Source organism: Staurois parvus, unplaced genomic scaffold (assembly GCF_062004578.1).
Source record: "Staurois parvus isolate SC_StPar_1 unplaced genomic scaffold, SC_StPar_1.0 ptg000011l, whole genome shotgun sequence".
NCBI lineage: Eukaryota > Metazoa > Chordata > Amphibia > Anura > Ranidae > Staurois > Staurois parvus.
Genome location: NW_028317807.1, coordinates 25,685,522 through 25,711,815, shown reverse-complemented (window position 1 = coordinate 25,711,815; position 26,294 = coordinate 25,685,522). Strand labels below are relative to the sequence as shown.

General features: G+C 44.1%; 1 protein-coding gene across 1 annotated transcript in view; it reads left to right on the top strand.

The window, feature by feature from the left end:
- Nucleotides 1–26,294, top strand: part of LOC149474119 (voltage-gated delayed rectifier potassium channel KCNH8-like) — a 625,264-nt gene that overhangs the window by 552,517 nt on the left and 46,453 nt on the right. The window contains exons 11-12 of the mRNA XM_089671799.1: nucleotides 5,343–5,557; nucleotides 23,907–24,244. Of these exons, the coding sequence (XP_089527925.1) occupies nucleotides 5,343–5,557; nucleotides 23,907–24,244 (553 nt within the window). The remainder of the gene's footprint in view (nucleotides 1–5,342; nucleotides 5,558–23,906; nucleotides 24,245–26,294) is intronic.

Here is a 26,294-nt window from a genome sequence, read left to right as displayed (position 1 = left end):
GAAGGAGAAGTATGAGAAGAAGAAGGATGAGAAGAAGGAGAATTCCAAGCCGGCAAAAAGTGTATCTGCAGAGCTCCGCTATTTCTTAGCGGAGCTCTGCAGATACACTTAGCGGAGCTCTGCAGATACACTTTTTGCCGGCTTGGAATTCTTCTTATTTTCATCCTACTTCTTCTTCTTCTTCTTCTTCTTCATCCTCATCCTCATCCTCTTCTTCTTCTTCTGAGGATGAGGATGAAGAAGAAGAAGAAGAAGAAGTAGGATGAAAATAAGAAGAATTCCAAGCCGGCAAAAAGTGTATCTGCAGAGCTCCGCTAAGTGTATCTGCAGAGCTCCGCTATTTCTGACAGTTCTCTGACATTCACTCCATACAGCGGTTGAAACATTGTATCTATTTGTTTCCATTTATGGAAACAAATAGATACAATGTTTCAACCGCTGTATGGAGTGAATGTCAGAGAACTGTCAGAAATAGCCTATTTCTGACAGTTCTCTGACATTCACTCCATACAGCGGTTGAAACATTGTATCTATTTGTTTCCATTTATGGAAACAAATAGATACAATGTTTCAACCGCTGTATGGAGTAAATGTCAGAGAACTGTCAGAAAGAGCGGAGCTCTGCAGATACACTTAGCGGAGCTCTGCAGATACACTTTTTGCCGGCTTGGAATTCTTCTTATTTTCATCCTACTTCTTCTTCATCCTCATCCTCAGAAGAAGAAGAAGAGGATGAGGATGAGGATGAAGAAGAAGAAGAAGAAGAAGAAGAAGAAGAAGTAGGATGAAAATAAGAAGAATTCCAAGCCGGCAAAAAGTGTATCTGCAGAGCTCCGCTAAGTGTATCTGCAGAGCTCCGCTATTTCTGACAGTTCTCTGACATTCACTCCATACAGCGGTTGAAACATTGTATCTATTTGTTTCCATTTATGGAAACAAATAGATACAATGTTTCAACCGCTGTATGGAGTGAATGTCAGAGAACTGTCAGAAATAGCCTATTTCTGACAGTTCTCTGACATTCACTCCATACAGCGGTTGAAACATTGTATCTATTTGTTTCCATAAATGGAAACAAATAGATACAATGTTTCAATCGCTGTATGGAGTGAATGTCAGAGAACTGTCAGAAATAGCGGAGCTCTGCAGATACACTTAGCGGAGCTCTGCAGATACACTTTTTGTCGGCTTGGAATTCTTATTTTCATCCTACTTCTTCTTCTTCTTCTTTTCATTCTTCTTTTCATTCTTCTTCTTCTTTTCATTCTTCTTCTTCTTCTCATTCTTCTTTTCATTCTTCTCATTCTTCTTTTCATTCTTCTTCTCATTCTTCCTTTCATTCTTCTTCTTCTTTTCATTCTTCTTTTCATTCTTCTCATTCTCCTTTTCATTCTTCTTTTCATTCTTCTCATTCTCCTTTTCATTCTTCTTTTCATTCTTCTCATTCTTCTTTTCATTCTTCTTCTTTTCATTCTTCTTTTCATTCTACTTCTTCTTCTTTTCATTCTTCTTCTTCTTCTTTTCATTCTTCTTTTCATTCTTCTCAATCTTCTTTTCATTCTTCTCATTCTTCTTTTCATTCTTCTCATTCTTCTTCTCATTCTTCTTTTCATTCTTCTTCTCATTCTTCTTCTTCTTTTCATTCTTCTTTTCATTCTTCTCATTCTTCTTTTCATTCTTCTTCTCATTCTTCTTTTCATGAAGAAGAAAAGAAGAATGAGAAGAATGAAAAGAAGAAGAAGAAGAATGAAAAGAAGAATGAGAAGAATGAAAAGAAGAAGAAGAAGAATGAAAAGAAGAATGAAAAGAAGAAGAATGAAAAGAAGAATGAAAAGAAGAATGAAAAGAAGAATGAGAAGAATGAAAAGATTATTCTTCTTCTTCTTTTCATTCTTCTTTTCATTCTTCTTCTTCTTTTCATTCTTCTTCTTCTTCTTTTCATTCTTCTCATTCTTCTTTTCATTCTTCTTCTTCTTTTCATTCTTCTTTTCATTCTTCTTTTCATTCTTCTTCTTCTTTTCATTCTTCTTTTCATTCTTCTTCTCATTCTTCTTTTCATGAAGAAGAAAAGAAGAATGAGAAGAATGAAAAGAAGAATGAGAAGAAGAATGAGAAGAAGAATGAGAAGAAGAATGAAAAGAAGAATGAAAAGAAGAATGAGAAGAAGAATGAGAAGAAGAATGAAAAGAAGAATGAAAAGAAGAAGAAGAAGAAGAATGAAAAGAAGAAGAAGAATGAAAAGAAGAATGAAAAGAAGAAGAATGGAAAGAAGAAGAAGAAGAATGAAAAGAAGAATGAAAAGAAGAAGAAGAATGAAAAGAAGAAGAAGAAGAAGAATGAAAAGATTCTTCTTCTTCTTCTTTTCATTCTTCTTTTCATTCTCCTTCTTCTTTTCATTCTTCTTCTTCTTCTTTTCATTCTTCTCATTCTTCTTTTCATTCTTCTCATTCTTCTTCTCATTCTTCTTTTCATTCTTCTTCTCTTTCTTCTTTTCATTCTTATTCTTCTTTTCATTCTTCTTTTCATTCTTCTCATTCTTCTTTTCATTCTTCTTTTCATTCTTCTTCTCATTCTTCTTTTCATTCTTCTTCTTCTTCTTTTCATTCTTCTTTTCATTCTTCTTCTCATTCTTCTTTTCATGAAGAAGAAAAGAAGAATGAAAAGAAGAATGAGGAGAAGAATGAAAAGAAGAATGAAAAGAAGAATGAAAAGAAGAAGAAGAATGAAAAGAAGAATGAAAAGAAGAAGGAAAAGAAGAAGAAGAAGAATGAAAAGAAGAAGAAGAATGAAAAGAAGAAGAAGAAGAATGAAAAGAAGAATGAGAAGAATGAAAAGAAGAATGAGAAGAATGAAAAGAAGAAGAAGAAGAATGAAAAGAAGAAGAAGAAGAATGAAAAGAAGAAGAAGAAGAATGAAAAGAAGAATGAAAAGAAGAAGAATGAAAAGAAGAAGAAGAAGAATGAAAAGAAGAATGAAAAGAAGAATGAGAAGAATGAAAAGATTCTTCTTCTTCTTTTCATTCTTCTTTTCATTCTTCTTCTTCTTTTCATTCTTCTTCTTCTTCTTTTCATTCTTCTTTTCATTCTTCTCATTCTTCTTTTCATTCTTCTCATTCTTCTTCTCATTCTTCTTCTCATTCTTCTTTTCATTCTTCTTCTCATTCTTCTTTTCATTCTTATTCTTCTTTTCATTCTTCTTTTCATTCTTCTCATTCTTCTTTTCATTCTTCTTTTCATTCTTCTTCTCATTCTTCTTCTTTTCATTCTTCTTCTTCTTTTCATTCTTCTTCTTCTTCTTTTCATTCTTCTTTTCATTCTTCTTTTCATTCTTCTTTTCATTCTTCTCATTCTTCTTCTCATTCTTCTTTTCATTCTTCTTCTCATTCTTCTTTTCATTCTTCTTCTTCTTTTCATTCTTCTTTTCATTCTTCTCATTCTTCTTTTCATTCTTCTTTTCATTCTTCTTCTCATTCTTCTTTTCATGAAGAATGAAAAGAAGAATGAAAAGAAGAATGAGAAGAATGAAAAGAAGAATGAAAAGAAGAAGTATTCCAGTACAGCAAAAAGTGTATCTGCAGAGAGCTCCGCTATTTCTGACAGTTCTCTGACAGTTCCTTCACATTTACAGCGGTTGAAACATTGTATCTATTTCCGAATAAAAACATCTGTATCCTAAATGGAAACAAATAGATACAATGTTTCAACCGCTGTACATGTGAAGGAACTGTCAGAGAACTGTCAGAAATAGCGGAGCTCTCTGCAGGGACACTTTTGCCGGCTGATCGGGAAAAATCCGATTCGCGCACCCGAAGTATGCTAATATTCAGATTCGCCGCGAATCGAATTTTTCCTGAAATTCGAAACGAATTCCACTTCGCCTGGTTCGATTCGCTCATCTCTAGTCCTGGGCTCACAGGGGAGTTGGATGAGAAAGAGGACCATGAAGGGTGGGGTCAGGAAAGTGACACTTTATAAGTACATAGAAGTAAATGCATGGCTTCACAGTCATCACAATGACTTCTTTAAAACACAGATAAGTTGGTAGTAAATTTAAAAACAAGTGCTCAGCTACTTTTGTGTATCTTGTTTGAACCCTTTTATTGCCATGAAGTATAGTGTATGTCTTTGTCAGTCAAACGGTTAACATCTGAGCTTTGGTTTAACTTTTTTGAAGTCCCCACTGCATCATCATAAAAGGACCCCAATTAATTATAACCATGTAACTAAAAGGTCCAGTGGCCTCCAATTAAGAATTACATTAAGCCTTCCATGAATGTTATTTTACTTACTTATTACTATTACTTTGTGTATTCAATTCATAGAGTATGAGTATTGGAGATTGAGTTAGAAACTGCAGAAAATGTATTTTATGGATGCATCCTAATATATTTTGCAAAAGTATATCTATGTTTATGGAAGACCTTTCAGAAAAATATTACAATTACAATAAAATAATCCCAATAAGTGTATATTGATATGGATTTGTTTGTGTGAAAGTTATAGCGTCTACAAACTATGGTATAGATAATGGAATTTACACAGCTTTTACTTTCTGACTACCCATCACATTTCTTGAGGTGCTAAAATACCCGGATAGTACAAACACCCCCAAATGACCCCTTTTCAGAAAGTATACACTCTAAGCGATCTGCTGAAAGGCATATTGAGTCCATGGAAGATTTCCTTTTTTTAACAAGTTTCTTCAAAATGACAAAAAAAAATTCTTTTTTTTTTTGTCATTTAATTTATATATTTCTCACACAAGCCATGGGTATATGTGGAATTACACCCCAAAATACATTCTGCTACTTCGATGGGGATACCACATGTGTGAGATTTTATGGGAGCCTAGCCACATATACAATGGCCACTTTGAAAGCCTGAAAGTGCATAACTTCCTCATTTCACTTCCTCACTACCAATGCCAAATATCCCTGCCAGTAAGAGACAGGCTACATGTTGACTTAAATTTTGTGTGTATCTGTGACTAATGCAGTCATTTTCCTAATGTCTAAGTACTAAGCATGTTTATTTGTCTTGTGCAGTACAAAGTTCTTGACATTTTCCAAAATATCTGATAATTTTCCATAAATCTTAATGCCATATAATAGCTATGGGACATGATATTTTGCAATGCCACACAACCTGTGATATTAACTTAAAAAAGGCAAAAAATATAAAATATTGGGAGTTACATGGTTGCGAAAACGCAACAGATAAAATTGGTGGTAAGAATATTTGAATGAATTTAGCGAGCATATTTGGGCATATTTTCTCTGGGGACATGCACAGAATATTTATTCTAAATAATACGAAATACTAATATTTTTGTTACTTTTACAGGGAAGGGGGATTTGATTGGCTCAGATAATCTCAATAAAGATCGGGTAATCAAAACCAACGCCAACGTAAAAGCACTAACATACTGTGACCTGCAGTACATCAGTCTGAAAGGTCTGCGGGAAGTTCTTGAACTCTACCCAGAATATTCCCAAAAATTTATATCTGAGATCCAGCATGACCTCACCTACAACCTCAGAGAAGGCAGCGAGACAGACGTGAGTTCAAACTGCATTTATCAATATTCTATTTGTTAGTGTTGTTGCACTATTGTTATTGATCACTTTCAGGAATGTGACTTGTAAATTTATGGACATTCAACACACAACAACACTACAGCGCTAAAATACTCTTTTCAGTCTTTACAATGAATTAGCTCTTCCTCCTCCCCTAAAGCATGTCCTCCCTCTGAGCATGTGGATCCTTCCTCCTCTCTAGGGTGACAGAGCTAGCACCACGTGATTGTCCTGTACAATCACAAGGAGCTGGGGAAGGAACAACAAGTCAATTTGGTGCTTACACAGGGCTATTGCCTTATTCACAGTAGCTAAATAAAGTGGTGGGGAAGTGGGGAAGTGAGGAAAAGTAAAAATATGCTGATGGTTAGAGGGGTTGCTAAATGAACCTTTTATTGTGCCTTGCATGGGCAAATGTGTGTTTGTAATAGCGCTGGACTGATATAAGTAAAGTGTTGGACTGATTGATATAAAATCAAGTTACTTCAAAGGGGCTAGTGGGCAAAACGTTCATGACACTCAAGGGTCCATTTGAATTGTTTATTGAACAAAAGCATCAGGTGAAGTCAATTTGTGTCTGGGAAAAATGGCTCCCCTTTTCCCCTTTCCTCTGGTCTGAGGTAGTCAGTGTGACCAAAGGTATGGTGAAATAAAATTAGTCGACCTGTATTGAGGCTTGAGTAAGACTGTCAAGATGGATCACATTGGGAGCTACCAGCAATGACCAACCCCAAGGAAGAGGAGGCATTTCCCCCCTGAAACAGATTGGCTTCACTTGATGCTTTTGTTCAGTAAACATTTTGAATAGAACCCAGAGTGAGTCATGACCTTTTTTACTGGGGACTCCTCAAAACCCACTCCTGTGTTAACCTTATGCATGAACAAAGGAAAGGTTACATTTAAACCAATCCCTTTGTCCCTTTTAAGCCCCAGGGCATCAGCAACTCTCCAACTTGAAGTTAAGTCTTGTCACCTGCTAGTGATATGCCTTACCCCTCTCATTCAGCTGCCTCAGTGAGCCTTAGTGGGCAGTTGAGCCTCTGAAATTTTAAAAGTGAATGGCAGGGGAAGGATTTAATTTCAGGATAGGATGTGACTTTATCTGAATTTGGCAAGAACCCAAGGTTCTGTACAGCTGTGGCATTCCAGGGGGGGGGCCCACAAGGATGAATTGATTTGAAGTCTAACATGGGTACTTAATTTCAGCAGTATTTTATCTTTTTAGATCACATTAAATATTCTGCACAAACTTTATATAATTTTTCAGGTACAGTAACACTTTTTTTTACCAGTTTTTACTGAAATCCCCACCTTACATGAACTGTTCTTATTAGAAACATCTCACTAATGCCTATTCTGTGAACAAAACCTCCACTGCAGTCTGTCCTCCAGTCTATCCTTCAAGGACCAGTAATTCCCTAATTGGACCCTTGTAAAAGTGATATGATGGAAATAACTAGCCCTCTCACTCTTCCAGTGGAGTTAGCAGCAGTTAGATACCTGTTCGTCAATTCCATGCACCATTCTTTCATGGAAAAGCTATGTTGTATTTACGAAAATACATGCACATGTTCTCGCCAATTTTTTATGGCTTCTGATCAGCTTGCTTCAGCCTTTTTCAGCCTTGACTGAGAGCTGTCGGTAACAGTTCCGTCAGTGAGCTAGGAGTGTGCTGGGATTTGGTGACAATTAGAGATGAGCGAATCGAACATGGCGAAGTGGAATTCGTTTCGAATATCAGGAAAAATTCGATTCGCGCCGAATCCGAAAATTAGCAAACTTCGGATGCACGAATTGAATTTTCCCAAAAATGGCGGCGACATGTGTGGCGACGGAGCGGGGATCTCTGGGAAGGCGAGCAGACAAGGCGCGCTGACCCATAATGCATTCATTCATGACATGTGATCGCATTAGCCAATCAGCAGCCAGCCAGCCAGCACTGTGTAATGGTGGAGCTATAAATTGCGGCCATCTAACAATTCTCCATTAGCCTCCGGTCATTCAAGAGAGACAGACCTGTCTGTATTAGGGACAGAGTTAGGGCCAGAGAGACTTTAAGGCCACAGAATCGTTACTTAGGGACACAGAATCGTTACTTAGGGACACAGAATCGTTACTCAGGGACACAGAATTGTTACTCAGGGACACAGAATTGTTACTCAGGGACAGACACAGAATTGTTACTCAGGGACACAGAATTGTTACTGAGGGACACAGAATCGTTACTGAGGGACACAGAATTGTTACTCAGGGACACAGAATTGTTACTCAGGGACACAGAATTGTTACTCAGGGACACAGAATTGTTACTGAGGGACACAGAATTGTTACTCAGGGACACAGAATTGTTACTCAGGGACAGAGAATTGTTACTCAGGGACACAGAATTGTTACTGAGGGACACAGAATCGTTACTCAGGGACACAGAATTGTTACTCAGGGACACAGAATTGTTACTCAGGGACACAGAATTGTTACTGAGGGACACAGAATCGTTACTCAGGGACACAGAATCGTTACTCAGGGACACAGAATCGTTACTCAGGGACACAGAATCGTTACTCAGGGACACAGAATTGTTACTCAGGGACACAGAATCGTTACTGAGGGACACAGAATCGTTACTCAGGGACACAGAATCGTTACTCAGGGACACAGAATTGTTACTCAGGGACACAGAATTGTTACTCAGGGACAGACACAGAATTGTTACTCAGGGACACAGAATTGTTACTCAGGTACACAGAATTGTTATTCAGGGACACAGAATCGTTACTGAGGGACACAGAATCGTTACTCAGGGACACAGAATCGTTACTCAGGGACACAGAATCGTTACTCAGGGACACAGAATTGTTACTGAGGGACACAGAATCGTTACTGAGGGACACAGAATCGTTACTGAGGGACACAGAATCGTTACTCAGGGACACAGAATTGTTACTCAGGGACACAGAATTGTTACTGAGGGACACAGAATCGTTACTGAGGGACACAGAATCGTTACTGAGGGACACAGAATCGTTACTCAGGGACACAGAATCGTTACTCAGGGACACAGAATCGTTACTCAGGGACACAGAATCGTTACTCAGGGACACAGAATCGTTACTCAGGGACACAGAATCGTTACTCAGGGACACAGAATCGTTACTCAGGGACACAGAATCGTTGAATTAAAGAGTATGTCAGACAACACGCAGAGGAGTGGCAGAGGAGGCAATGTTTCAGGAGCGAGCAGACGTGGCAGCAGAGGAAGGGGTCGAGGCAGCACTAGTCGCAGCCAGAGGCCAGTGCTCCCGGTGTCATCAAGCGGTCGTGTCTCCACCGACAACCCTGCCGTCATCGATTGGTTGGCTCGGTCGTCTTCCTCTTCCCAGGTCACCTCTGACACCTACAGCCAACGGTCGGTGGGTACGTCAGACACAACCGTTAGTTGGCATGGCCCGGGAGCAAGCCCACTGAAATCACGTGTCCTCGACCTGCCCCTGTCCTTTGGTGTTCCCTCACCAAGCGAAGTATCGCATGCTGTGGGCTCAGCCCCACTGTACAGTGAGGAAGAGCTAACAGAGGGCGGTCAGGAACGGGGGGAGACATCCGCCTCTTCAGCAGCCAGGCGAAGAAGTACTGGCGAGGAGAGTGGCTCGGTAGCCGGTCTAGAGACAGGTCTGTCTCCTGACCCACACGCAGCCGAGGGGGCTAGTAGTGAGGCGGAGACCCTAATTGATGATGATGAGGCTGATCGCACTTGGCAGCCTCGTCGTCATCAGGCTATTGCTTCCGCATCATCAGGAGAAGAGGGTGCCAGCTTGGCAGCGAGCAAAACAGTTGGTGGGTTGCCCAGGAGGCAGCAGGGTCGCAGCAGTGTCAGTGGAGGCAAACGGCCACGGAGTAGAGCACCAGCTCCACTGCAGCCTACCACCACGGCCAGTAGTGGTGCCGGTGTGCACGGAGGAAGTAGCAGTCAGCCAGTGAGGAGTAGCGGGGGCAAAGTTTCCTACTCGGCGGTGTGGCAATTTTTCGTCAAGCCGCCCGAGGAAGTAAACGTAGCCGTATGTCGACTATGTGGCCAGAAAGTCAAGCGTGGCCAGGGGGCCCATGTTGGGACTACAGCGTTGCGTCAGCATATGCAGCGTCGCCATTCGGTGGCCTGGGAAAACCGTGATAAAGATACGGCGGTTCTGCCTGCCCCAGCCCCCGCTCCATCACCCGCTCCGTTACTTGCTCCGTCACCCGACGTCAATCGCCCTCTATCAGCCAGTCAAGGCTCCAACACCTCTGCTGAGGGGAGTTGTCGCTCGTTGGCATCTTCCGCTCGTTCAGATGCTCCTTCTCCTGCTACTCCTCTTCACGGATTCCGTCAGCAGTATTTCTTGGAATCCGTTTCCAAGAGACAACAGTTTGCGAGCACGCACCCGATGGTGCAGAAGCTGAACGTCCTCCTGTCCAAGTTGCTGGTGCTGCAGTCCCTCCCTTTCCAAGTGGTGGACTCAGCACCTTTCCGAGAAATGATGGCTTGTGCTGAGCCGCGGTGGAGAGTGCCAAGCCGTCATTTCTTCGCCAAAAAGGCAGTGCCAGCCCTGCATTCACATGTAGAAGAGATGGTGGGCCAGTCTTTGAGCATGTCGGTCTCTGCCAAAGTGCACGGCAGCGCCGACGTGTGGAGCTGTAACTACGGTCAGGGACAGTACATGTCATTTACGGCCCACTGGGTGAACGTGGTGCCGGCACAGCCGCACCAGCAACTTGGACAGGTCACGCCGCTTTTGCCTCCACGTTTGCACGTCCTTGGTCCAGCAAAGATGTCCGCCTCTACCACCTCTTCTTCCGCCGTGTCCTCAGCCGCCACCCCCGTGCCAAGTCCCATTACCCGACCGGCATATCACATGTGCAGGGCGCAACGGTGTCACACTGTGCTGCACCTGGTATGCCTTGGCGAACGTAGTCACACAGGGGAGGAACTTCTGAGTGTAATGAACAGAGAAATCGACAGATGGCTGTCTCCGCGCAAACTGAAAATCGGAACCATGTTGACCGACAACGGAAAGAACATGATGTCTGCTCTGCGTCAAGGAAGGTTGTGCCATGCGCCATGCATGGCTCACGTGTTCAATCTGGTTGTCAAGCGGTTCCTAAAATCCACCATCCCACTGCAAGACATCCTTAAAATTTCACGTAAACTTTGCATGCATTTCAGCCATTCCTACACCGCAAAGCACACCCTCCTTGAGCTGCAGCGGCAGAACGGAATTCCACAGCATCGCCTGATCTGCGACGTTGCAACAAGGTGGAATTCAACCCTACATATGTTAGACCGCCTTTACGAACAGCGAAAGGCCATCACCGATTTCCTGATGTTACAAGCGGATAAAGGTACTCCCCTGTGTAACTTAGATGTCAGCCATTGGCAGCTCATGCGTGACACCTGCCGCTTGCTCAGGCCCTTTGAGGAGGCCACGCTATTCGTGAGTCGGCAGGACTATGGGATGAACGACGTCATTCCTCTGTTGCACGTCCTGGAACAAATGCTGTTAACAATGGCTGGTCAGGGTGCGGTAGACGTGGCGCACAGATCTCAACGCCACATGACCCCTGTGGGGGCAGGACAGGAAGAAGAGGAGGAGGTAGAGGAGGACATTGGTGCTCAGGAATTATTGAGTGAAATGGGTGGTTTTTCCACTCAGCGGACAGGAGTGGAGGAGCAGGAGCATCTGGTAGAGGAGGAGGAGGAGGAGACAGAGGACCCAGACGCACCGTGGCAGTATGCTGTGGAGATGGAGGCAGGGAGTCCCTCGCATTCCTTGGCACAAATGGCCCATAGCATGCTCGCTTGCTTGCGTAGCGACAGCCGAATAATAACCATCAGACAGAGGGATGACTTTTGGCTGTCCACCTTGTTGGACCCTCGCTACCGTTCAAAAATGGTGGCCTTTTTCACACCTGCTGAGAGGGAGGCCAAAATAACGTACTATAAAAACCACCTATGTAGCCAGTTGGTCTCTGCCTTTCTGCGCCAACGTCCATCCTCAGACACTGTGGGCCCTGTGCGCTCGCGTTCCGCTGCCATGGCAGCAGGGGAGGGGTGGGGTGGTAGGAGCAGTGGCAGCTCCACCAGCAGCGGCTGCCTCAGTCTGCAGTCGATGATGAGTAGCTTTCTTCACCAGCGCAGTGAGGAAACTACTAACCAGCCGCAGCAGCATCAGGTGGACCTGGAGCAGGACCTCAAACAACAGGCTTGGGCCTACTTGGACAGCACCCTGCCAACCGAGGTAGACAATCCCCTTGACTACTGGGCAACGAAACTTGACCTTTGGCCCCAACTAGCTGAATTTGCCCTTGAAAGGCTGTCATGCCCGGCCAGTAGCGTGGCATCGGAGCGCGTGTTTAGTGCGGCAGGAGGTATTGTAACTCCGCGGAGGACACGACTGTCCACCCAAAGTGTGGAGAGACTCACGTTTGTGAAAATGAATCAGGCGTGGATTAGTCTGGATTTCAAACCACCAGTTCCTGACACAACTGACTAAATCCGCCATGAATCATGCCCCAAACATGTGCCACTTTCAGGTCTCCTCACACTGCTGGTGTGTTCCATTTTTTGTCATAGGGTGCTGGCAGATTACGGGCCTCCCATTGCTGCTGCCAGGCCCGTAATCTGCCATGGGCCCCTGTACCGCCTCCTCATGCTGCTGCCAGGTCCAGAGTGTGTCATGGGTCCCTGTACGGCCTCCCATTGCTGCTGTCTCCATCGCCACACTCTGCCATGTGCCACTTTCAGGTCTCCTCACACTGCTGGTGGGTTCCATTTTGTCATAGGGTGCTGGCAGATTACGGGCCTCCCATTGCTGCTGCCAGGCCCGTAATCTGCCATGGGCCCCCGTACCGACTCCTCATGCTGCTGCCAGGCCCGTAATCTGTCATGGGCCCCTGTACCGCCTCCTCATGCTGCTGCCAGGTCCAGAGTGTGTCATGGGTCCCTGTACGGCCTCCCATTGCTGCTGTCTCCATCGCCACACTCTGCCATGTGCCACTTTCAGGTCTCCTCACACTGCTGGTGGGTTCCATTTTGTCATAGGGTGCTGGCAGATTATGGGCCTCCCATTGCTGCTGCCAGGCCCGTAATCTACCATGGGCCCCCGTACCGACTCCTCATGCTGCTGCCAGGCCCGTAATCTGTCATGGGCCCCTGTACCGCCTCCTCATGCTGCTGCCAGGTCCAGAGTGTGTCATGGGTCCCTGTATGGCCTCCCATTGCTGCTGTCTCCATTGCCACACTCTGCCATGTGCCACTTTCAGGTCTCCTCACACTGCTGGTGGGTTCCATTTTGTCATAGGGTGCTGGCAGATTACGGGCCTCCCATTGCTGCTGCCAGGCCCGTAATCTGTCATGGGCCCCCGTACCGACTCCTCATGCTGCTGCCAGGCCCGTAATCTGTCATGGGCCCCTGTACCGCCTCCTCATGCTGCTGCCAGGTCCAGAGTGTGTCATGGGTCCCTGTACGGCCTCTCATTGCTGCTGTCTCCATCTCCACACTCTGCCATGTGCCACTTTCAGGTCTCCTCACACTGCTGGTGGGTTCCATTTTGTCATAGGGTGCTGTATGGCCTCCCATTGCTGCTGCCAGGCCCGTAATCTGCCATGGGCCCCCGTACCGACTCCTCATGCTGCTGCCAGGCCCGTAATCTGTCATGGGCCCCTGTACCGCCTCCTCATGCTGCTGCCAGGTCCAGAGTGTGCCATGGGTCCCTGTATGGCCTCCCATTGCTGCTGACTCCATCGCCACACTCTGCCATGTGCCACTTTCAGGTCTCCTCACACTGCTGGTGGGTTCCATTTTGTCATAGGGTGCTGGCAGATTACGGGCCTCCCATTGCTGCTGCCAGGCCCGTAATCTGCCATGGGCCCCCGTACCGACTCCTTATGCTGCTGCCAGGCCCGTAATCTGTCATGGGCCCCTGTACCGCCTCCTCATGCTGCTGCCAGGTCCAGAGTGTGTCATGGGTCCCTGTACGGCCTCCCATTGCTGCTGTCTCCATCACCACACTCTGCCATGTGCCACTTTCAGGTCTCCTCACACTGCTGGTGGGTTCCATTTTGTCATAGGGTGCTGGCAGATTACGGGCCTCCCATTGCTGCTGCCAGGCCCGTAATCTGTCATGGGCCCCTGTACCGCCTCCTCATGCTGCTGCCAGGTCCAGAGTGTGTCATGGGTCCCTGTACGGCCTCCCATTGCTGCTGTCTCCATTGCCACACTCTGCCATGTGCCACTTTCAGGTCTCCTCACACTGCTGGTGGGTTCCATTTTGTCATAGGGTGCTGGCAGATTACGGGCCTCCCATTGCTGCTGCCAGGCCCGTAATCTGTCATGGGCCCCTGTACCGCCTCCTCATGCTGCTGCCAGGTCCAGAGTGTGTCATGGGTCCCTGTACGGCCTCCCATTGCTGCTGCCAGGCCCGTAATCTGCCATGGGCCCCCGTACCGACTCCTCATGCTGCTGCCAGGCCCGTAATCTGTCATGGGCCCCTGTACCGCCTCCTCATGCTGCTGCCAGGTCCAGAGTGTGCCATGGGTCCCTGTACGGCCTCCCATTGCTGCTGTCTCCATCGCCACACTCTGCCATGTGCCACTTTCAGGTCTCCTCACACTGCTGGTGGGTTCCATTTTGTCATAGGGTGCTGGCAGATTACGGGCCTCCCATTGCTGCTGCCAGGCCCGTAATCTGTCATGGGCCCCTCTACCGCCTCCTCATGCTGCTGCCAGGTCCAGAGTGTGTCATGGGTCCCTGTACGGCCTCCCATTGCTGCTGTCTCCATCGCCACACTCTGCCATGTGCCACTTTCAGGTCTCCTCACACTGCTGGTGGGTTCCATTTTGTCATAGGGTGCTGGCAGATTACGGGCCTCCCATTGCTGCTGCCAGGCCCGTAATCTGCCATGGGCCCCCGTACCGACTCCTCATGCTGCTGCCAGGCCCGTAATCTGTCATGGGCCCCTGTACCGCCTCCTCATGCTGCTGCCAGGTCCAGAGTGTGTCATGGGTCCCTGTACGGCCTCCCATTGCTGCTGTCTCCATCGCCACACTCTGCCATGTGCCACTTTCAGGTCTCCTCACACTGCTGGTGGGTTCCATTTTTTCATAGGGTGCTGTATGGCCTCCCATTGCTGCTGCCTCCACCGCCACACTATGGCTCCACACTCTGGTTTTGGCCCCGTGACTGCCCAAATGAGTGAAGTGATTCTAAGATCCACGGCACTCATCTGCATATCATACTGACTGACAGTATTATTTCTCTTCCCCAGCAGACTCCAAGGGCATTTAAATTAAAGGTACAGTGTTCTGCACTAATATAAAGGCTCTCTGAAGCCTAGAAACACCCTTTTTATAAGTTAAATTCGCAGCGAATATATTCGACTCGAATCGAATTTATTCCGTGAATTCGCCGAATCAGCCGAATCGAATTTTTGAATAATTCGCTCATCTCTAGTGACAATGCATGGAACAAAGATGGGCTCCCTAGGACAGCACCTGGAACACCTGAGATGAAGAGAAGAAGCAGGGGTTAAGAGTGATGCTTCTTCTTTGATTTTATGAAACAAGATACACTATATTGCCAAAAGTATTGGGACACCCCTCCAACTGTCTGCAGAGTCAATAGCTAAAGACATCCAAACTCTGTGTGGCCTTCAGATTAGCACAACAGTGTGTAGAGAGCTTCATGGAATGGGTTTACATGGCCGAGCACCTGCATCTAAGCCTTACATCACAAAGGGCAATGCAAAGCGTTGGATGCAGTGGTGTAAAGCATGCCACTGGACTCTAGAGCTGTAGAGATGTGTTCTCTGGAGTGATGAATCACGCTTCTCTGTCTGGCAATCCCATGGACGTGTCTGGGTTTGGTGGTTGCCAGAAAAACAGTACTTGCCTGACTGCATTGTGCCAAGTGTAAAGTTTGGTGGTGGAGGAGGGATTATGGTGTGGAGTTGTTTTTCAGGGCTTGGGCTTGGCCCCTTAGTTCTAGTGAAGGGAACTCTTAAGGCGTCAGCATACCAAGACATTTTGGACAATTTCATGCTCCCAACTTTGTAGGAACAGTTTGGGGATGGCCCCTTCGGTTCCAACATGACTGCGCACCAGTACACAAAGCAAGGTCCATAAAGACATGGATGATCTAGTTTGGGGTGGAGATACTTGACTGGCCTACACAACCCGATAGAACACCTTTGTCAGGAATGGACTTGCCAATGGTGGTAAGACTCACCTGCCTTGTGGGCTGCAGTACCAGGGCTGGCCAGCGGGTGCTCTCAGCAACCAGAAGCTCACTCCTGCAGTCAGCCATCACCTGAGGCTGATTGCAGGAGGTGTATTTAAGGAATGGCCAGACCTGCAGTCAGTGCCTTGGTGTATGTTTCCCATGAGCCCCTGTACCTTGTATCCTGTGTCCTGTTCCTCTGCCGATCTGATTTGTTGCCGAACCTGCCTGATCCTGACCTCTGCTGACTTCTCCTGCTTGATCCCTGGCTCGTTTGACTACTCTCCTGGACATCCCTAATCTGATCTGAACTCCTGTTACCGACCCCGGCAAGTGACCTGACTACTCTTCTGCCTGCTGCTTAGTACCACGCTGACCTGCTGTTACCGACCCGGCCCGTCTGACCACGCTAACTACTCTGCCATCCATCCATCCTGCACGGATTCAGTCATCCCTGCTAACACCTTCTGCCTCTTCACATCAGGATTCCTACCTGCATATACCTCTGGCAGATCCCTCTACCACGAGCAGGTGTACTCAGGGGCCGCGACCTGGTTCCTATCTGCTCTAAGTCCATCCCCACCATCAGGGGCCCTGGTGAATAAGCAGACTGGGATTTAGACTCCGCGCCCTGGGGAATCCTGTCCCGAGGACTGCTAGAGGTACCACCAGACGGTCGTTAACAGAACCATATGGCCAGCCTGACCATTTCACCTCTCCAGCCCTGACTACGTCTGTGTTCCTGCACATACTAAGATTAGTAGAAGGTTGGTTTGTTTACTGTGCATTGTATATTTGGGTGGCTAATAATAAGTATATTGTTATTATATCATTCCTGAAGCCTGTTACTTCCCGTGTCAGTCCACACACCTCTGGTCACACCCGGATCCTTGACAACCTTTGAGATTAATTAGAGCAGAGACTGCGAGCCAGGCCTTCTGATCCAACATCAGTGCCTGATCTCACAAATGTGTTTCTGGAAAAATGGTCAAACATTTCTCTAGACACACTGCTAAACCTTGTAGACAGCCTTCCCAGAAGATTTGAAGCTGTTATAGCTGCAAAGGGTGGATCAACTCAATATTGAACCCTACGGACTAAGACTGGGATGCCATTAACATTCATGTGCGTGTAAAGGTAGGCGTCCCAATACTTTTGGCAATGTAGTGTATATAGATCTTCTGCACCAATTAGAATTCATGGTTAGAAATGGAAGGAATCACAGTGCTTTATGTGTTTATACCACAGGGCCCTTCCCAAACAAGCAGGCAAGATGAGGGATGAGTCTCTCCTCTGAATCTTGCAGCTATTAAATTCAGTAAACAGCAGGATTTTTCAACAAAGCATGTAAGGATAACCTTTAAAACCTGTGGAAATGAGCTTAAAGCCCCATCTGCTGCCTGCAATTGAAAGTCCAAATTATTTATTTGGTCTATCTATTATTTACATATAAAGGATCCAGCCTCATTGATCAAACACATTCCTAGACTGTACAATGCAGAGATGACAGGTAAACACAGAGGGCAGGGTATTCTGAGGGCACAATGAGATGTGAATTGAGTTGGTAAGAAAGAAGCATAGCCAAAAACCCTAGTGAAGTAAATGTATGATTTTATTGGCATGGAAGACAGCTATACATGTAAATATACTATAGTTACACTGCTCCTGATCTTACAAAAATCCACTTTTAATGAATAATCCCTTCCCTCGGCAAAACTGCACCGTATCATTATGAATCCGTTTGCAAACGGAGCAAAGAATTTAGTAAATAATATTTAACAGGAAAACCATAGCAGAGAAATAAGTATGCATCCATTTACATTTTGTATCAGGCCAAGGTCTAATGGGAGCTTGAATGAAGCAATGCGTTCACCTTAATTCATAACGTGCTGCCTTTTGTTTTGGTCACGACTGTGTGCTGCATAAATATTATGGCAGAGTAGAAAACGATGCATAAACCTGAATTTACAATCCCTCAGAGGGAGGAGGAAGTCAGTATATCCCAGAGATGTCTTTCTGATCCTAAAAATAGCTCTCGCATCTATTTATAGCAGTGTGGAGCAGCAGCCGCTGTTGGCAAAAGCCCACTGGGAGAGAAAGCTATAAATAAAACTTGCTATGCTGGATTTCCTCTTAGACTAATTAACTGATTTAAGACTCCGATATGCTCTTCACACAGCGCTGACAGGGAAAAGTAAAAGTTAGCAGGTGTCTTGAGTCCAGCTAATGGAAAACTATTCATCCTTCATTTGCTAATTAATAGGTGTTTGCTGATATCATTAAAATATGTTTGCATTCTTTCAGTTATTTCTTTATGAAATGCATACAGTTTCACAGGGTGACATACAATAATTAGTAGAAAGCAGCAGATGCTATCTTTGTTTTGATGCACGGCCATTTTAAGGGATAATGCAAGAGATAGTATATCCTATTATCAGTCTGTTTTCAGTGTAGGAGAATAAAAAAGGAGATTATGCTTGAAATTAAAGCAATGTTCCTTTCTTGAGACACTTTGATAAATAAGTCTTCATATAATTTTTTAAAATCTGAATTCCAGGCACAAAAAAATAATTTAAAGTGCTTGTAAAGGCTTAAGCTTTTTCCTTAAAGCAGTGGTCTCCAAACTGTGGCCCGGGGATCAGATATGGCCCTTTGCTTGCTTTTAACCGGCCCTTTGGGCACTTGTCCTACCACTGACATCAACAGCAGGGCATAATCCCTGTCACTGATACCAACAATAAAGAACTATTCCTACCAATGACCCCACCAATGGGACACTATTCCTGCCAATGACACCAATGGCAGGGCATTATTCTTCCCACTGACACCAACGATGGGACACTATTCCATCCCCTGGTCCCAACAATGGGGCAATATTTCTCCCACTAATGCCAATGATGGGCCATTGTTTATTCCCATTGAAGCCAGGGCAATTTCTACTTGCACCAGTCCTCTAAAGTCTTAAGGACATTAAACTGACCCTTTGTTTAGAAACTTTGGAGACCCCTGCCTTAAAGGATAAGTTCACCTTTCTGCACGCTACATATTTATGGTGTAACATGTTCAGCATCTGCTTGCTCTACCCTCAATCCAAGGGATCTTCTACCTGCACACGCTGTCACAATTATTATTATTATACAGTATTTATATAGCACCAACAGTTTGCTCAGCGCTGTACATTATAATGGGAGACAGTACACTAGACAGTACAGTAACAATACAATACACGAGGGGTGTATTGTATTGGAGCTTACAATCTAGGAACAATTCAAAAAGAGTTTAGCTGTGCAGGGCTCCATCCACATTGCTGTGCCATTCATTCACAGAGTTCTGTGAAATAATGAACTACAAGTACTGTCAGCCTTTGCGGCTGCCAGCCTGTAGTTCTCAATGAATTACCAGGGCACTGATGAGCACTTTAGGTAGTTCATTGATTTTCCTGTCATTCAGTAACTGACTGCCCTTATTGAAGGTACGGGCAGACAGATACACAGACGGTCTGCAGGAGCCCGACACTGCTCCTGCGATCTGCTGATTGCAGGGATAATGCTTTACAGCACGGGTGTCAAACTGGCGGCCCTCCAGCTGTTGCCAAACTACAAGTCCCATGAGGCATTGCAAGACTGACAGTTACAAGCATGACTCCCAAAGGCATGATGGGGCTTGTAGTTTCACAACAGCTGGAGGGCCGCCAGTTTGACACCCCTGCTTTACAGGATCCTAAAAAATAATAGCTGCACATATTTTTACCTTCAAAAATGTGTATTTATTATTGTTTTAAAGATGAACTTATCAATTAATGCATTCTCTGCATTAAGGTAAAAACATTTTAGGTGCAGCTCCTCCCCTGCCCCCCCCCCCCCCAAAAAAAAAACTCACTCGATCCTGATCTCGATCCAGCACTGCTCCCGCTCTCACTCTTTACTGGATTCAGTGAGAGCAGTAGGAGCTACTCAAGCCTGCATGAGTACCACCCCCCCCCCCCCCGCATCAAGCATTCACTAGGAGGGAACTCAGAAGGCAGGAGGAGCCAAGATCACCAGCAGGGGAACCCCAGAAGAGGAAGATCAGGCTTCTCTGTGCAAAACCATTGCACACAGAAAATAAGTATACCTTGTTTGTTATTTTTAAAAAATCCTTTACAGTAACTTTTAAATATATTTTTCAATATCCACAAAATGTCTTTGTAAAACCATGGGACGGGTACAAGACCAGTCACCTTGCACATTGAAATAGAGTACCTGTGATTGGTCTTGATGACAGGAAGCTCTTGCACAAATGCAAAGTTTCATGATGGTTTCCTGCACAGATCTTGAAGAAATATACAAAGCACACCAAGATCCAATAACAGACAAGCCTCTAGTATTTAGACGATATTTGCTTATCTCAGAGTTCAACTTTAAGGTGGGCTTCTGCCAATTGACTGAAATATGAGATGTGATACCTTTTTTTCTATCATAACCCTAAACCCGGTTCACACCGGATCCAACTTTTAAGTCGCACTATTTCAAAGTTGCATGTCATTGTGACTTCAAGTGCAACTTGTAAGACATCTGTGCGACTTCACGCACAGATGGGCAGCACAGTGGCTAAAGGGTTAGTACTTGCGCCTGGCAGTATTAGGGTCGTTGGTTCGAACTATTGCATATTCTCCCTGTGTCTGCATGGGTTTCCTCCGGGTACTCCGGTTTCCTCCCATACTCCAAAGACATGCTGGTAGGTTAATTGGCTCCTGTCTAAATTGGCCCTAATATGTATGTATGAATGTAAGTTAGGGATCTTAGATTGTACACCCCTTCAGGGTTAGGGAATGATGTACCTATAATAAATTAATAAATGTCTATGGAAGTTCCTCCTGAAATTGCAAAAAGCAGTGTAGGAACTGCTTTCAGAATCGTCTCATCTATTTGAACGGTTCCATTGCAGACAATAGGGTGCAACTTGTCATGCGATTTCATACTGTCAAATCGCATGACAAGTCGCAACAGTGTGAACCAGGGCTAAACTGTCTTTGCATACAAACCAACTGAAGTCTTAAAATAATAATGGTCAGTCTGATCTTGCCTGATAGTGGTATACCCACTGGTTATACTGTAGATAACTGCTGGTATTTTAAACCATTGGCAAGTTTTTCCATCTCCTGTTCTCCCAGTTACTAAGTTTTTTTCCACTTGTGCAGGAAAAGGATTCTCCTGTAATTACTGTGCCATAGATGACATACACTTTCATATTAGTTGCACTGTTAAAAGTTTTAACTCTAGCTGTAATAGTATATGATATGCATGGTCATTTATTTAAAAAAGTCAGAAAAACTTACTAGTTGACTAGAAAGAGTAGCCAGAATAAAGTGACTGATTTCAAAGTTGGAGAATGAGCTGCTTGTGATGTATTGATTTGCAAGAAAGTAATCATGAGGCGGTTATTCGGCATAGCAAGTTCCCCTATGCCCCGCTGGGACTGAGCATGAGTCTGCTAGCAGAGCGCAATCAGCAAATGCAGCCCCATCCATTTCTTCCTGTTCGCAGTAGTTGCATTCTTAGAATCCTTACACATAGATACAGATCCATTGGCAGAATAAAGCACAAAAGGCTGGTGGGGATGTAATTGCTCGATACAGAATGGCTGTGCTCATAGTATTGTTCGAGTCGACCCAGCAGGGTGCTATGTTAGGAAGGTAATTGTACAGACACGATTTGGCCCTATTTAGTGGTAGGTCAACCCAGTATAATAAAAAAAAACAATCAAGAATGCAGTTAGGAAGGTGACATATCATACTTTTGTGAATCTAAAGCATACGATTGGTTACATTGAGTATTGAAGGTATATTTAAGGATTAAACAGAAGTTATGCCTTCTTGAATGAATGTTCTACAGTTTGACTCTGTAAAAATACAAAACCATCATCCGGATATTAAAATACAAAACGTCAGTAAGGAGAAAAATAAGTTCCACCCCTAATCCAACCAAATCCTTTAGATAGATGACATTTTCCAAATCCCCAAAAAATAAATAAATCCAGTGAACGTCAATACTTTTGGTGTATACCAATGGTGTCTAAACTGTGGCCCTGGGGCCAGATGAGGCCTTTTGCTTGCTTTTTTCAGGCCCTTGGGGCACTATCTCATCCATTGATACAACAATGGGCCATTATTCCCCCCCACTGACACCAATGACGGGCACAATTTCTCCCAAAACACCAAAAATGGTCCAATATTCCCCCCACAGACACCAATGATGGGGTGCATTGCCTTCCAATGACTCAAACGATAGGGCACTATTCTTTCCACTGACACCAAAGATGGGGCATTTTTTTTCCCACTGACGTTGGGACCTTTTTGATTGCCAATGGCCACAGTGTGGCCCCCCTAAAGTCTGTATGACAGTAAACTGGCCCTTTGTTTAGAAAGTTTGGAGACCCCTGGTATACATAATATGCAACAATATGGAATATGATGAGAGGCTTAGTGTTACACATAGGATATCTGGTTGTTTTTAGTATGTATGGGTTATCATTCAGGAGAAGTGAGCATACAGTATTTTACTGGCGATTTACTGAATGTACCTTTGTTATCTGCTTTGTGAGAAAAAGAATAAACACTTATTTTTTCTCAATCTTCTCTTCGTATATTTGCCTTGGAATACATGATTCTAGCAATGCATGACACATGACTCCCGATTATGGAGGCAACACTTTGATACAGGGCTAGGACCACACAATATAAATCTTCTCCTGCATAGTGCATGCTTACATTATCTGCTGCCCAACACAGTCCACTGAGGCCCACCGTTGACCAGATTCTTCCTCTTTTTCCTACTGCAGTAACTAAGGATTCTGAAGTGTAGGAAACCAGCTTAAGATTATTGGGGTGGTGGTGAAAGGACAGTGCTGCCTGTTCTTTACAATGGCTAACTTTAGACTTCCTGCTTAGCGTTTGAGGATTTTTCGGGAGTACTAATGCATTCTTACATCACCCTGAGGACCTTACTTTGTAGCAGAGTGGCGGATAAAGTAATAGCACATGACTTTCCACCATGACCATTGCTTGACAAGTGGCTTGGCTAGACTCAACAGTAGGTTGTGCAATGGCTGGTGAATACTGCACCATAATAATAATTTGTAATGTAGAGTATTTCTGCTCTCCACACTTTTTGGTAGGTTGTCCTTTTGAAGCTGTTACCTATTGCTGTTTATAAGTTTTGAATCTGTTTGTTATGTAGGTATTAGGTAAATACTGTATTCTCTGTTTTTATTCATGAGGCACAAACAAGATGGAAGCTCTTTACTTAACATAAATCTTTCAGAAAACTGGACAGTTTAAACTCTGTAAGTTTTCAGTTTTAAACTTTGTAATGAATTTCAATCTCACCTGCCCTCTTACCCTCTGAGCCTATTACAATGAACTTTTCAATCACATTAAAGGGCCGAGTGACAGATTTGAAAGGCTAAATGGGAGAGATTCAAGCCAAACCTTTACAGGAAAAGTCAAGATTTGCATATAGTTCAGCTACACATATCTATCTTAAGATCTAGTGAACAATTGAATGTACATTTTACATCATGTGCTGGTATAAATCGCCAAGGTACAGGTTTGCTTTACCTATTTAAATGTGCTACATTCATGTTTTTGCTTTTGTGCTAGGTGTTTCATGGTCATCTTTAGCATGATAGGTAGTTCAGCAAGGTAGTACACCTAATGCCTGTGCTAGAATCATGTTTTAAACAAGTATATTTGACTACTTCTACAAAAATATAATGTATAGGCATTGTACTAGCATGCACTAATAGTCACTTTTATTGAAGATTATGGCTGCATATGAATAAGTGCTATGGAGCGTGAAACGCGTCAATGGCTCTCCTGACTGTACTCTTATTTTGTGTACTATCAACTTTGATATTTGTTTATAAGAATATTTAAATAAATCTTCATGGCCCAGCAGAGAGTGCAACCATTCTCTTCTATTGTTACTGTTTCTGGAGGTGAGCACCTCTGCAGTTGGAGTGCTGGGTGGATCCTGCTCCACAGACCTACAACGGTATTTCCATTTTTTTGGATTAATATTCACTTTTGTTTTATTTTTTTAAAGATTGACCATGAGAGCAATGGAGGTCTTATTCAGAAGTTGCCATCCATCCTTGAAGATGATGAATTTGAAGATGATGAGAAATGTCCCTTACCAGTGAGTCCAAGGGGTGTCAGTCCTGTAGATTCCTCTTTAAAGCTGCCTAAAGCCTACAGTTCTCCAATGCTATCTCCACTGACACCACGATCTTTCAAAACACCCACCAAGAGGGTAGACAAGAGCTTTGGCGATCTCCTCAGTACAGGGGAAAAAGGAAAGTTCCCAGCAGGTGATGGAGGAAGACCTTGTAAGCTCCAGCTTCCTGCATTCAGTATCAATGTTCCACCAGTGCTCAGCCCGAGGTAAGTGAAGTCAAGCTGAGACAGGCAATCAGAGTTGAGATAGGCAACTACTCCCAAAATGCAAGGTGTTATATGGCAATTCATAGATCTCAGAGCCTCTGAGGTTTTAAAGAGCAGAAAAAAGTTGCTTACTAAGTAGCCTGTTAGTGGTACAATGACTGTGAATAACACGTACAGTATACACTGTGCATAGACTCTATTGAAATGCATCCCTTTAAACCATGCCCAGTATTCAGCTGTATGTAGCCACACCCACTATTTGCCACAGCCAGCTGTGTGTACCACATTATAAATTATCTAGGATGTCCATCTTTATGTAAACCAAAATAAAGTTTGCTGCTCTTTTAAATGCCAATCAGATATATGATGATAAAGGCAAAATAAACACACCAAAAGTGCAACACAGAATGTCCCAGTCACATAGTACACATAAAAAAACAAAAATATCTTCGGTGCCATCAGATAATAGCCAGGTGTATATGTAAGAAAAAGTGCTTCACAGCTGCTTCACGAAGAGTTAACACCAGCGCCTTACTACATGGGATGATCTCAAAAGGAGATCGTACAGCACCTTGCTGCTTTGCAGCCAGAAATCTCCAAGCCATCGCAATTCAGAAATGGTTCCTGGGTGTATACACTGGGCAGAAAAAATAAACACAGAGGGGGACTCTCATAGTGGAATATGTAAAAACAGCTTCAGTTTATTAAAAGCAAATACACTTGCATTGTCCCTTAAAAGTGATCGCGTGTCTCCCAATGTGCGCAATGACGTCACGTGTTCGGCCCCACCGGCGCGTTTCTCTCTAAATTTGGGGGATATGGTAATACATTCACTGACATCGATGTTGTGTGTTATTTTTACAGTTACTGACACCATTGTTGGGGGTTATTATTGCAGACACTGATTGATGTTGAGGGTTATTATTGCAGAGTCTACTCTATTGCACCAGTTTACTTACAGCAGTTATTTTCTTGATTAAGAATGTGAAGCAGACAGTTTGTTTTATATATATATATATATATATATATATATATATATATATATGGTACTCTCAATTTCTTAAAGACATTTTATTAAAAAACACTTTGTTTAAAAGGTTGCTGTGACGGAACGCCTGGCACCCAGCATGTGCCTTCCGTCAGAGAACCGCTTCCACGCCACTGGGACACAGGTCCAAGGTATTATAGCTGGTCATTGCACCCAAGACTAGGCAACACTAGCTTGATGCATCTGGTCTAATCTCATCATGTAGGAGCCTCCAAGAGGACTTGCCAACAGACCCACAATAGGTGACTCAATTAACAATGGGAATGCACACCTAGGAGGCACACAATGGGATAACATAGTAAACACATAACACCTTAAACACATTACAGCAAAAACCTTCAGACCAGGTCATTTTGCTAATTGCATCAACATTTTCTTAGAGTCTCTGAGTCTGGGAAGGAGGGGGTTGAAGCAGTCAATGCTAGTTTGGGCACAGAGACCCCAAATCTGTATGTTGGTCCTCCAGTTCTCAGAGTTTGTGTGTTTTGGGGAGACATAGACTTGAATCCCAAGTAAACTATTCCAAAGGTCCCCCCAGGCACACATTAAAGAATAGAGCCCCTTCAGATGCTTGAGCCATGGTCAGTAGGCAAGAGGCTAGCCTGCAGTCCCCTCCAAAAGCCCCTTTCCCGGTTGGGTCTGTCACAGTTGCCTACCCCTGACAAAGGATGATTGACTGTCTGCTAAAGGATAAACGTTTCCTGGGTTGGACAGGGGGAATGCTTGGGATGTCTGTCAATGTCACAACAAATATCCTCATGATAATATAACGATATGAATCACAGTAGAGCGGATTACACATTATGAACAAGCATCTACCTCAAATAAAGAAGTCTAATCCTGCATAAACGCTGACATAAGCGCAGATCAATTCAAAATCCCCATCACTTATTATAATATGAACTGATTTGCATATCTTGGAGGATGTTGACACATTCTGAAAATATGTTCTTTATAAAATAAAATGGGTATCAGCACTACAAGAAACATTGAAATTACAAA